Genomic DNA, 13,374 nt, shown 5'->3' on the forward strand with positions numbered 1-13,374 from the left:
TACATTCCTACAATTATGGATCATTCACTGTATGCAAGGGAGGATGGCTAAGAATGAGGAGGAGATTCTGGAGAATCCTCAGCACATTTTATATATATATATATATATATATATATATATAAAAAGAAATTATCAATGTTCATGCAGAAATAATTTTAATCGGCTTCTAAAAATTAGTTTTAAGTTATGTTGGAAAGATAAAAGCAAATAGCAGTAGGGAGAAAATATATTAACATGTCCCAGAAAATTTACTATGTTCACTTTAAATAATAATGATTCATATTTGTTATTCATATTTTTTGCAGAAATAATTTTTCTAAGAATTGACAAAAAGTTTTATCTGAGAGTCTCCTCCTCTTCCTCTTGAGAGAGAATACGTTCCTTTATATATATATATATATATATATATATATATATATATATTTCTTTATCATTCTTGTCTATTACTGTTAATAGACATGCATGGAGAGTGACAATAACATCTGACAATGAAAAGTCAGAATATAAATATAACTCCTTGTTTTTACTCCTTATATTACCTTATTACTATAAATAATATTAATATAAATTGAGTCAACCAAATCCATTTTTTCCCTTCAAGTTAACCCACAATAAGGGTCTTTTTTTTAATCAAATACAGAGTGTAACGCAAACGTTACCTGCTCCACACCGAAGTGTCGTTCGTGCTGTTTTCTTCAGAACGTGTCAAGATTCTCAGGGCAGTGCACATACATGGTATATTGCTTTTGCAGGCCCTTCTTTTATAGAATTTTGGGTATTTAAACCCTAAATTAATCAGGAAATACATTCTTCAGTCCTTTATTGCCATATTAATTTGGGGCATGGCTACTTGGGCAGAAATAATTCAAGGATTAAATGTTCCATTCTAGACATGGTCTGTTCCTCCATAAATTGGCCATGAAAAAAGAATTCAGGGCAAGCTGGACTTAGGCAATGGAACGCACCCATTTAAGCCCAAGGGCTAACCTCCTATTACTCATGGGTATAAAACTCAACCCGGCCTTCAATGTCTAGCATACAAGATTATCCAAACTCAACCGAGCCAGAGCCTAGCATAGATCAGATTTTACTTTGAACCCAGCTTTAAAAAAATACAAACAAGCAAACAAAAACACACACTTGAAACAACTTCATTCTTAAATAAATAAATAAAAAAAGATGATTAGAAGTGAAGAAAAAGATGCCTTCAATGTCTAGCATACAAGATTGTCCAAGAAATTCAAAGAAAATACACATCCATTTACGATTTGAAGATCTCTTAGTTTAATTTCTGGGTTTTCACCATTTTGATCAACGGTTCATAAAATGCTGACCAATTTGACAATACTAATACAGGTAGAAACATAGAACTGGACAATGCTAACACACAAGTAGAGAGAGACCTATGGAACACGATGAGTGGTAAGACCAAGCACACACATTATCTATGTCTAGGTACTTGGAAGCTACAAAGAAAAAATAATTGATCGTAAAGCTAAGCAAAGAATTTCAAAAGGATAAACAGTTACAAAAGGACCAGATGCATCAAGGCTGCATTGCCGTCATTGAAGAAGGATCAGGTTCATAACCATGTACCCTCAAGCGATAAATGCAGGTAAGTGTGGGGCTTCCATGGTTAGATGTGAAGTCCAGTCTCACTGTGTCAACAAGTCCAGAGGCTGTATTGTCCAATACATTGAAGGTCTGTGCGTTACTTTTCTCGAGGTCATAAGTAAACTCTGTTAAAAGAAGCATCTTCTCTTCATCATCTGCTGTATGAAGATCGCGGTTCTGCAGCCACCCAGACACCCGGCAGTCCTTAGGTGCAGTTGACCTGTCATAAGCCACACTCTGTCCATGTAAAAACGACAAGAGTCAGTTGGAACCCAAGATATATTGAGATAAAACACAGATAAAGAATGCTACTATTAGTGAAAAAGAGAGTGTTTGTATTGTTGCCTTGACTACATTCTACTGACAACCCCTGTTGTGCTAACTGACAACTTTTACAGATTTATCACCACCATAACCATAACAAGCACATATCATCAACTTGGAACTACAAGCATCTCCACAACCGTCACCATCATCAACTTGGAACTACAAGCATCTCCACAACCGTCACCACCCATACCGCCATTACTGCATTATGAAATCCTTAATCTCCAAACATCCCCTTCATGCTATTTTTTTTCACACTTAATAGTTTTCAAATACATCACCATCATACCACTGATTAGGAACTAATAACATCAATTCTAAACTTTTACCATAACAAACTTTGAGATGCCCATGGGAATACACAAAGGAGAATAGGATTGCAGAACTTTAAAGTGTTTCGTGCGAGAAAGGTGTTTCACATTTAAACAGCCAAGTGGTGTATAACAAATTTCCATAAAGGAGGGAAATGGTCAAATTCCAATTTAACAGAAACAGAACATTGAAAAAAGTAAAGACCAAAACCAAAATCAAATAAAAGTCTCCAAGTATTCACCACGAGACCAAGTTTCACTCATCTAACCCTTTTCCAATAAAATCCAAAAGACATCAGAACTAAGGATAACATGCATTGCTCACCAAAATTTCAACAGAATCTTACAAAGCAAAAATTGCCAAATCCACAAAAATTTGGGTCCCAATTTCATTTTCAATACAAAGCATCAATGCTCTATGTATAACCACTGCTGGGAGGTTACATGAGGAGGCTCTCTCGAAGAGGTGCCTCCAAGTTTCTTATAAGTGAAGGACAGAATAGATTTTGCATGCATAAAAAAGGCTAATGGAAAAGCTTGCACAGATCAAAACTCAGCAGGTTAAAGTGGCTAGAGTGGGGACTTTGGTGACAAGAGTATCATATTGGAGATTTTTTTATGCAGAAATAAGATGCATAAGGAGAATTAGCTTAGTATCATTCCAGGACAACAATGTTTGATTTCTAAACAGTTAACACACAACAAGATTGTTCTTCACTTAGCACATAGTAGTTTTATTGGAATTTGAATAGGACGGATGAAGATACCTAGACCAAATTTGTTTTGATAACTTGCTCGTGATCATTCTTTTATATTATTCATTCTCCCTTGGTTTTAACAACCATGTAACACTTCTTTCTCCAACCTCTCAGTTGATCATCTTTAGTTGACACTGAGAAATCAAATCGATACAGAATACTCCCTGTCATTCAATCTTCACTTTCCAAAAGGCTCATCATTCACCTAATCATCCTTATCTTGAAATTGTAATCCCAGAGTCTTGCCCATAGTCACTAAGAAAAAGCATCCAAGAAATATTTTCACACAGTATGGGAACTATATAACTATTGCAGCATCACATTTGAGGTTATAGGATTGAAACCTTAAAGATGTATAGGTTAGGGCCATGTCTTTTGGAATATTTGTACAACACTAATTCATCTTACTACTAAATTTGAAATCATGGAAGTTTTAAGAACACTAAACTTTAACAAAGTACATAAAATGAACCAAAAGTCATCTTCACAGCTTAAGCTTACTACTAAATTTGAAATCATGGAAATTTTAAGAACACTAAACTTTGACCAAGTACATAAAATGAACGAAAAGTCACCTTCACAGCTTAAACACCATACTAACTAACTCTGCAATGTGAATAAGCACAGAATGAAATGAAGATAGTACCTTAGCAACGTGTTCCAGCGTAACAGCTTCAGGAACAATAGCACCTCGCAGCTTAATCTGGACAAACCCACTACTTCCCTTCAAAGCAAAGCACTTCCCAGGCTCCCCAAAACTTGGTTTTAGCATCTCATCAGCATTTGGATGAACCCCTCTGCCCTTCAAGAACCAGTTAACCCCTCTCCCAGCCATATAGGGATCAGAATGCTTCACAACCATTCCACCACTAGTTGCCAGCGCATAGTCCACCCTCCCAAGCCCATCAGCCGCATGCTTCTCAATCTCTTTCTGCACTATCTCCCTCGCATACACCATTATATCATCCAAACTCACATCACTCCCATCAAATTCCCCACCCTTTGCCTTCTTAAACTGCTCATAGAACTTCTCAAAATCCTCCTTCGACAACCAATCACCAGCTTTCAACTCTCCAATTTTCTTTTCCAACCCTTCACTTCTCTCCACTAATTTCCTCAACTCCTTCTCCAAGATCACACCTTTATCATCAATCTTCTTGCTCATTTCCCTTCTTAACCCACCGACTTCACTCTCGATCTTCTTATCAACAACTTCTACTTGAACCTGGATCATTTTCACCGCGGTTTTCACCATTGACTCCATTTCCGCTATCCTCCCATCAAATTCAGATAACCCCATTTGTGTCCCCACACTAGCACTTTCAATACCCCCTGATTTCACAGCCAATTTCCTAACCATCTGCACTAACCCTGCCAAAACAAGCAAAAGCACAAAATTCTTAGTAAACACACTCACCACCTTCATCCACCGCGGTTTCTCCACCTTCCTCGCCCTCCGCGGCGAAATTGTCGAACTCGTCTTCTTCACTTGAAGATCTTTCACGGTCCTCTCCAGAATCGAGTGATGACTTAGATCCCTACTCGCAGCGGCGGTGACTTTGGCTTTTCCGCCGCCGCCGCCGCCGTTGATTTGTTGTTCACTCGGCACTACTAATTCGATGTTGTTGCTTGGTGATTTCTTGTCGGAAACCACTACCGGTCTCCGCCTTGCCGACGCTGGATTCGCCGTGATCGACACCGTTGAAGCCGACATTTTGAAGTAATTAGGGTTTTTAATCGAAGAGAGTTGAAGAAAGATACCCTAATTGGATCGAATTGGGAATTGTACGAACTGCAAGAGAGAGGGGGAGAGATTTTGGAGGGATGTTAAATTGAAATAGAAACAAACCGCAAACTCTTCAGCTGGGGATTTATTTTTGTTGTTGGGAAGGTTCGTGTGAAACGACGTTGTTTTCATGTACAGTAAATCAAGCGACGGTGTGTCGTATAAACGGGGTTACCCAACGAGGTTACGACAGCCATGTTTCATGTAGGAAAGTAAATTTCAACCGACCCTAAATTAACGTGACCCAAAATAAATAAATAACTTTAAAATTTAAAAAATATTACATTTATATTAAATTAACTATATATTAAATAATTTTAAATTATAGATTTAGATAAAACAGGTAAGGTGAGGTTGAGTTATCTTTGTTTCAAGGATAATGTTGTTTTTTCACCATCTTTTAAGGACTGTGTGGAGTTATTTTGGTTATTATGTTTTTTTATTCACAATAAATTTATCAATCTAACCCTTAAATAAAATAATCTAATATATTGTGCACAATGTGTTTTTTGTATTTTTATATTTGATAAAACAATAAAATTACTACATTATCTTTGCCATTCAATTTTTTTAGTTTTGGCTTCAGGGGCTTGGTTATAATCTAATCATAATTTATTTGATATTATTGTTTAGCCCTAAGAATATTTTCGGTTTTGTATTAAAAAAAAAACAAAGAAGTCGTTTACGTGTGTCTCGCTCATGTCAGCCACCTCGCTACCTTTTGACAGCGCGTGTGACTAGCTTTGATAGATGTAACCATGAGTCCACCACATTATTTGATTTGTCTCAGTGTTCTCTTCCTTTTCAGGGTGGCCCATGTATGTTGGTTCAACGTGGTTTGACAAAACAAAATGCTTTTCTTTTATTTATTTATTTTTCTTCTCTTTCTTTCTCAGATTATGTGTTGACCAAGCAAAAAATCATATTAGCTCTTCAAATTATTTTTTCTTTTGATTCAATCTCTTTTATCTTCTTTTATCTGCAATTGTTTTATTTACATTAGTGATTTCTAATTCGATTTTATTTTCAATTTCATCCCTAGTTATTTGATTTTTTTAATTTATTTTCAAATATGGTCCTCATTCTTTTAATTGTTATTTGTTTTGAATCGTTTTCTTGATTGATTTGTTTTTTTTTTTCAATTCCACCCATAAATATTTAATTTCATTTTTTCCCCTAAACATTTAATCTCATTTAAGTTTTATGTTGAATCTAGTCACAATTCTTTTAATTGCTATTTTTTTATATTGATTTTTTTATTCTCAATTCCATCCATCAATATTTGTTTGATTAAGAATCTTGCTTCTTTGTTTTTTCAAGGTTGACTTCAATAAGGTCACCCCGATCTCGTAATTCGATTAATAAATCTAAAGGATTAGTCCAGTCGACTTCTGTTTTTTAAAAGTATTTTTTGAATATTTTTTTTGCTGATATTTTTTTCATTTTCTTATTTACATGGCCATCCCAATTTTATTTTCTAGGTCGTGTGTGTTGATTTGTTAACCTGGGTTGGCTACCGAGTTCGCTCGAGGCTTTTTTTATTATCTTTTATTTACAAGCTTTTAAATTTATATTTTAAAATTGGCTTATAATAAACTTCTTGATGGGACCCGAATCCAAGGTCCCATAGGTTATGAGTTTTTTAAGATTTGACCATGTTCAAGATATTTGTCCAGGTTTGCTTGGTTTTTATAGAAGTTTTTAATTTCACTCCTATGATTTTTTTAATCTTTAAAATTTGATTATTATTCTTTTAAGATATTTATTTTATTTGAGATTTGTTTTTTTTCATAAAATAGCATCCTCTTTGAGTTTTTTTTTTCTATCAAGTTTTTTTCTCATTATTTTTTTTCTTTTTCAGGTTTTTTCTATTAATATTTTTCTACTGATCTCACCCTTCGAAATCAAATTGACTAAGAATTGTGCTTCTAGATTAAATCTGGATAAAAAACTTCACGGGATGCATTTTTTAGATATTAAACCAGGTTTGAGAGATTTGTTGGATTTATCTTTTTTTTTTTTAAAATTGATGTTTTCTTATTTTTTATCATTTTTTTTACTTATTTTTTGTTATTTTTTTGGTTTGATTTTACTAGGTTAGCCCTTAATAATTTTTTTCTTTTACATCTCATATCTTTTTTTTAATTTATAAATAATCTATCATATTACAAATGATTTTTAATTTCACATCCATATAATATTTTTAATCTTTTAAATTTGATCATAATTATTTTAATTATATATTTTTTTATTTGAGATTTGTTTTAGATTTCTTACTCGGTCGGTTTTTTTCTGTTATATTTTAGCTTTATTTTTTTACTGTTCCTTTTCATTTGTAAGTTTTTTTATTAATAGTTTTTTTAATGATTAGATTCTTCAAAATTAAATTAAATGACATTTAAACTTCTTAATTGAATTCAAATTTATGATTTTAGAAGTTGCGAGTTTTTAGATTATACTAGGTTTAGGAGGTTCATTTGGGTTTTCTTGTTTTTTTTAAAAAAACTTTATCTATTTTTTTCTCTGATTTTTCTTTAGTTAGGGCAGCTTTGAATTGTTTAATAATTCAAATAAACTCGGGTGTAATTTTTTTATTTTATTTAAATTATTATTTCAACCAATTACTTGAAACTTGATTTATTTTTAAGCTATAATATTTTTACATAAAAAAAATTAGCTTGGCCTGCTACGACCCGTAGACAGCATATCTAGTTTCATTCATCTCGTTTTCAACCCTCTGTTAGTTTCTTGCTCAACAGCCGAACTGTTAAGCCTTAAAACGAGGAGCAAAAGCAGACTCAGAGAGAGACAGAGAGGCCAAAAGGGTGTCTCTTTTTCCACGGAAAACGTTGCTAAAACTTTCAAGTTTAACCAGTCCAGAGCTGAGGGAAGTGAGAGCAGCCATGAGCCCAAGAAGAAGAAGTTGAGGCAAAACAATGCAATGGTGGTGTAGTCAACACCACGGCTTATGTTCAGGTATTTTTTTTTCTTTTTCCTTTTGTTTTCAAAGGTTCTCTTTTATGGAGGAATACAATAATTGTGGCTTTTTTTGTGATCATTGTGTTTTTTTTTTGGTTTCTTGATTAGATTTTGGGGACTGGAATGGATACTCATGATACATTGCCTTCAGTTTTGCTCTTTCTTGACAACCAAAGGTTTATATTTAATGATGGAGTGGTAATCGTTAATGGGTTGGTGCTGTAATTTGATGTTAAAGAGAGCGACCTTTTGAAGGTGTGATGTTGCTTTTAATGATTGTGATGTTGGGGTTTGCAGGGATTGCAAAGATTTTGTGCCGAGCATAAAATTAAGCTATCAAACGTTTGTGGTATTTAAGAATGTTCAGTTTTGGTGTGAATTTGGTGAAATTCCATTGCTTTGGTTTTGGTGGGATTATTGATGTTGTGGATTTAAATTTAAATTGATTATGTATCTCTCTCGTGTCTGCCCGGAGACAACAGGTGGACTTCCAGGTTTATGTTTTTTACACTTTTGGTAGATAAGCTATATATTGTGTTATAGGCTTAAATTCTCTTTTAATTGCAAGTCTTGACAAACAAGAAATTAGTAGTTCAATATGATTATTGAGAAGAAGTCTTAATCATTAATATTAGGGTGTTCAAGCAATGGTTGTTGCATAAAAGCGGCTTAATTACTAAGATTTTATCCTATCTCATGGGCTTGCTTCTGACTTTGGCTGGCATGGGAGAAGGAATGTCTGTAAGTATCATCAAATTCTCTTTACATATACCTGCCTTCTTTGCCATAGTTTGTTCTCTAATGAATTGGGAATTGTAGAGGAAGTTGATCGTAATCGTAGTTTATTTTGTTTCCAAGGTCAATCAATGGGGTCCTTCAGATCTTAAATTTGTGAATTGCATGAAATTAGGGGAAAATTCAACAAAGAAAAAGCTGATGCTCTTGGTCTCACAGTCAAGGAAAAGTATAGAATACTGCAACGTGGAGACTCTGTTAAGTCAGATTTGTTAGATATTAAGGTGAGTTCAAAATCAGCATAATGAGAATGCAAAATATCATATTTTTCTCCCCTAATGTTTAGTGTTTTATACCTATTTGATGTCTAAATGTACTCATTATTTTTATATTTTGATTTAGGATGTAAATGGAGGTGTTAAGGGCAAAACAAAGTTAATTGGGCGATTCTAAACAGTTTCGACACTGCTTTGTAATCTGGGCATAACTCTCTCATACGAGCTTTGATTGAGATGATTCAAAATGCTATGGAACCCTAAGAAAAAGCTCTACAACTTTCATGTTTTGAGAGATACGGATTATTGAGCCAAATCAGGTGCTTTGAGTATTGAATGTTCTTCGGTGTCTATTTTCATGATTGTCTCATTTAATTACCAGGAGGCCTACTCGTTTATTATTTGTTGCAATCTATTGCTACGTTAGATATCAAATCCATAATTGTTTGATCTCTCTAATTTAAGCAACTAAGGTTTAATGATTTGCTGCTTCGGAAATTAATAAGTCCTAGGAGAGTATTTGACTAAATTGAATGCAACCACTTGTGCTTGTATTGTTTAGCTTCATTAATCTCTCAAATTCTTAAGGCTGCTACTAAATTAAATTTTTAGCGCTTGTCTTGAGTTGTTTAGTAGTTAGAGTTAATTAAATTGTACGTTTTCTAATTAATTGCAACTAAGGAGAGATAGGAAAATAGTTTCAATGGTGAATATTAAAAGTATGAATTGATATATATTTGCATCGATGATCAGCTGTAAAATACCCGATGGTTCTTTTGATTGATTTTGATATTTTAATTTGAGTTGTTTCTTAGTTGTTTTTCTTAAAATTATTTTTGTTATACTCAAAGTCCCCATCTTTGTTCATGTAGCACAAAAATAGGTTAGATAATTTATGTGGGAACGATCCTTACTCGTACTACTACATATATTTTTAAGAGTCGAGGTTTTGTTTTTTGTGATAGCATTACAAGAAAAAACTTTAAGGCCCTCTTATATGTTTTTCTATGTATGAAATTTGCTACATGTTATGATTTAACATATGGATTTGTTGTCTCATTGTTTAGGTACACCCAAGTGATGTATTTGGTCCTTCAATTCCTGGTCCTATTGTTTTTATTGTTGACTGCCCAACAGAATCTCATGCACGAGTTCTATTATCCTCGGAGTCTCTTAATGGTTATTATTCAAACTTATCTGGTAATCCACCACTGAGTACCAAGGTTGTAAATTGTATCATTCATTTAACTCCTGCTTCTGTTGTAAGCAGTCCCAGTTATGAGAAATGGATTCAGAAATTATATTCAGCTCAGCATGTCATGGCTGGCCATGCAATGTGAGTACCTTTCTTGACACATCTTTGAAAGGTTTTTCCATGCCCCTAGACTGTTTGGTGCTTGCTTTTGGGTACACTTGTTATTTACAGGAAATTCCAATCCTAAAATCTAGTGCAAGAATTGCTGCACAACTTAATTATTTGTGTCCCCAGTTTTTTCCAACTCCTGCTTGTTTGTCCCTTCATTACCATAATAATGAAATGCAGCCCTCTCCTGCTTCAAGTGAGTTTTGCTCTCACTCTTAGAGAAAAGTTTTGGGACTCTCAGGAGTTTGTTGTCATTCTTAAAAAAAATTGGGGCTGACCAAGAAATCAATTTCTTTTGTTATACAGGATCCTGTTTCAAAGCTTTCTCAAAGCAATTTGCTGAAAATCTCCTGAAGGTATTAAAACCTTTACCTTTCCACCTTACTTTTCCAACTTAAGTTTATCTATTATCTTTGTCCAATAAGTGCCTTCTTTTTTAAACCATGTCTTAAGATTTCCCTGCAATAACAATTTCTGAAAATGCTAAACAAAATTCACTTGACACGAGAGCCATGAGTTTAGAGAGTGTATAAAACCAAGCAATATAGTACTTTCAGCTTTTCTTTTCCTGTGTGTACTATGAAGCACTTCTCTTAAAAAAACAGTTTTGTGAACCTGTCTCGTCCAACTTTTCAGATTTATTTCTTTGTTCTGTAGCTAGGGTATTAGCTACAATTATTTCTTCATTAATGCAACAAAATAGATTTTCAACTTATACAATAGACTCCTTGGGTCCTTCCTTTTAATAACTGTGTTTCTTGCTAACATATTTTCATAGTTCAATTTACGTCCTCATGCTCATCTTGGATTGGACAAATCCAATGTTCCAAGTCTCATAGCCCCTTCAGATGTCATCAATGAGTTGCTCCTAGATATTCCTGAGATTGTAGATGCTGCCTAGCATGTCAACAAGTTCTAGAAAGAGCCTAGAGAAACAAAAGAGGATACAACTTTCATTCAAGATGCTAAAGTTGGGTTCGAAGACCAAACATTTGATGGGAACACTCTCCCTACATGTTTGGAAGATGTACAGAGAGATGACTTATAGATTGTTCTTCTAGGAACTGGTTCATCCCAACCTTCTAAGCATTGAAATGTTAGTTCCATATATTTAAATCATTTCTTGAAGGGAGATCACTGCTAGATTGTGGGGAAGGCACCATAGCACAACTGAAAAGAAGGCAGCGTCATAAATTCTAGTAATTACAGCTTGTATCGTTATGATAAGCCAATTTTTATTCCTCTAACAGTATGATTGTTGTCTTTTGAGTACAGATATGGGAAGGAGGGTGCTGACAATGCTGTGAGAAATCTGACATGTGTTTGGATCTCTCATATCCAAGCTGATCATCATGCCGGGTTAGTAAGAAAACTTGCTTTGCAGCAAGATTTGTTAAGGGGAGTTCCACTTGAACCAATGCTGGTTATAGGGCCAATGCAGCTTAAGCGATTTCTTGATGTATATCAAAGACTTGAAGATCTAAATATGCAGTTCCTTGACTGTAGAGACACCATGGTTGCTTCATGGAATTCTTTTGAGGGTGATACCGAGGACATAAACAATAAAGCTACAAATAATTCCGGGTTGACTTCATTTTCTGAAGAAAGCTTTTCTCAGGGCTGCTCAAAAAGATAGAAACTGAACGAGCCTGTTGGCAATGTTGTGGCTTATTCTTTACTGAAGAGCTTGAAGAAAGTTCTTGGTGAAGCAGGGCTGGAGAAACTAACCAGTTCTCCAGTTGTGCACTGTCCTGAGGCATTTAGTGTTGTCTTGAAAGCAGAGAGAGAAACAACAGTGCTGAAAAAGAGATACCAGGATGGAAGCTTGTGTACTCTGGTGACACTAGGCCATGCCTGGAGCTGATAGAAGCAGTTCATGGAGCAACAATTCTTGTACACGAGGCAAGTACCTGTGGCCCCATAATTTACGAATGAACACATAATAAGCCAGGGTTCTTTATGGCTTAAATTTTAGCATGCTTTCCATGTGATTGTGGTGACATATACATGGTTGCCTTTCAAAACCCTTTTTTATTTTACAAATGAAGAAAATAAGACTATGAAACCTTTGTGGCTCCTTATCAGCTTTCGGTTAATCGCTTTCTTGGTGCATTAGGTAGCTATTCAGCATAAGGAGATTGCAGGAGGATCAGACCCACCACATCTATGATCTTCAATTTTAGAACTTTTAGTGTTAGCTCATGTACTTATTCGGATCATTTTGACGCTCATATTGATAATTTTTGCTCATCTTTGCTAAACTTCAATTGAAGCTCACAGACTTGGTAAAGAAAGTCAGAAACACTGCATGATTAATTAACAGGATTGATTTTGATTTCCAGGCAACTTTTGAGGATGGGATGCTAAGGGAGGCTGTAGCAAGAAACCACAGCAAAACTAATGTAGGAGGCCACAGTAGCGGGAGATTCTGCTGATGCATACCGCCTTGTTCTCACTCACTTCAGCCTAAGATAACCCCAAAATCCCATCACTTGATGAGATTAGCATTCAGAAAACTTGCATTGCTTTTGACCTTGTGAGTATCAACATAGCAGATTTGCCTGTGCTCCCAAATGTTCTTCCATACCTCAAACTGCTTTTCAAAAAGGAGATGACAACAGATATATCATATGATGTTACTGATGCAACTCCATAGTCACTGTCTTTTGCTTATAAAATCAGAGTTCTATCAAAATTATATATGATTTTTGTTTTGTCCAACTTCTTAGAAGGCAAAATGACTATTAGCCATATCTTTATCGCAGTTTGCAAGGAAAAACACTGCTTTCTTTGAAGAAAAAAAAAGTTCCCCGTGGTAGTGTGTTGAGGTGTAGCTAAAAATATGTTTTATTCCAAATATAATTTTAAAAATATTTAGTTATATCCTTTTAAAATTCTAAATATTGATTTTAAAAAAATTATAATTTTTTAAAAAACTTATATTTTAAAATCATAACACGATGCCAAAATTACACTAAATACAAATACAACAAGAGGGATAATTCACTACACAGTGCCACGCATGGCACAGACAAAACACGGGGAAGCAGAGAACTTCAAAACCAAACATGAAACTGCACAACAAATCTCAGCTAACATGGTGATCAACTTTTTGTCTCGATCAAGTCCCTAAAGTTTCAATAATTCTCGAATGAGTTGTGCATCTAAACTTTTCACAATTTCTTAACGGGAATATCAATAAATCATCTACAAAAATGTCATAGTT

The 13,374-nt window shown here is 34.5% G+C and overlaps 1 protein-coding gene and 1 pseudogene across 1 annotated transcript; one reads left to right on the forward strand and one right to left on the reverse strand.

Moving 5' to 3' along the window:
* Positions 1-1,239: 1,239 nt before the first annotated feature.
* LOC7491581 (SUN domain-containing protein 1) lies at positions 1,240-4,876 on the reverse strand. Its single transcript, XM_002315361.4, has 2 exons — positions 3,657-4,876; positions 1,240-1,851 (listed from the first exon to the last, which is right to left on the reverse strand). The coding sequence occupies exons 1-2, from the start codon at positions 4,722-4,724 to the stop codon at positions 1,546-1,548; spliced, it is 1,374 nt and encodes a 457-aa protein (XP_002315397.2). The 5' UTR covers positions 4,725-4,876; the 3' UTR covers positions 1,240-1,545.
* A 3,022-nt stretch (positions 4,877-7,898) lies between these two features.
* LOC18102795 (tRNAse Z TRZ4, mitochondrial-like) lies at positions 7,899-12,869 on the forward strand (annotated as a pseudogene).
* The last annotated feature ends 505 nt before the right edge of the window (positions 12,870-13,374 follow it).

Source organism: Populus trichocarpa, chromosome 10 (assembly GCF_000002775.5).
Source record: "Populus trichocarpa isolate Nisqually-1 chromosome 10, P.trichocarpa_v4.1, whole genome shotgun sequence".
Classification (NCBI taxonomy): domain Eukaryota; kingdom Viridiplantae; phylum Streptophyta; class Magnoliopsida; order Malpighiales; family Salicaceae; genus Populus; species Populus trichocarpa.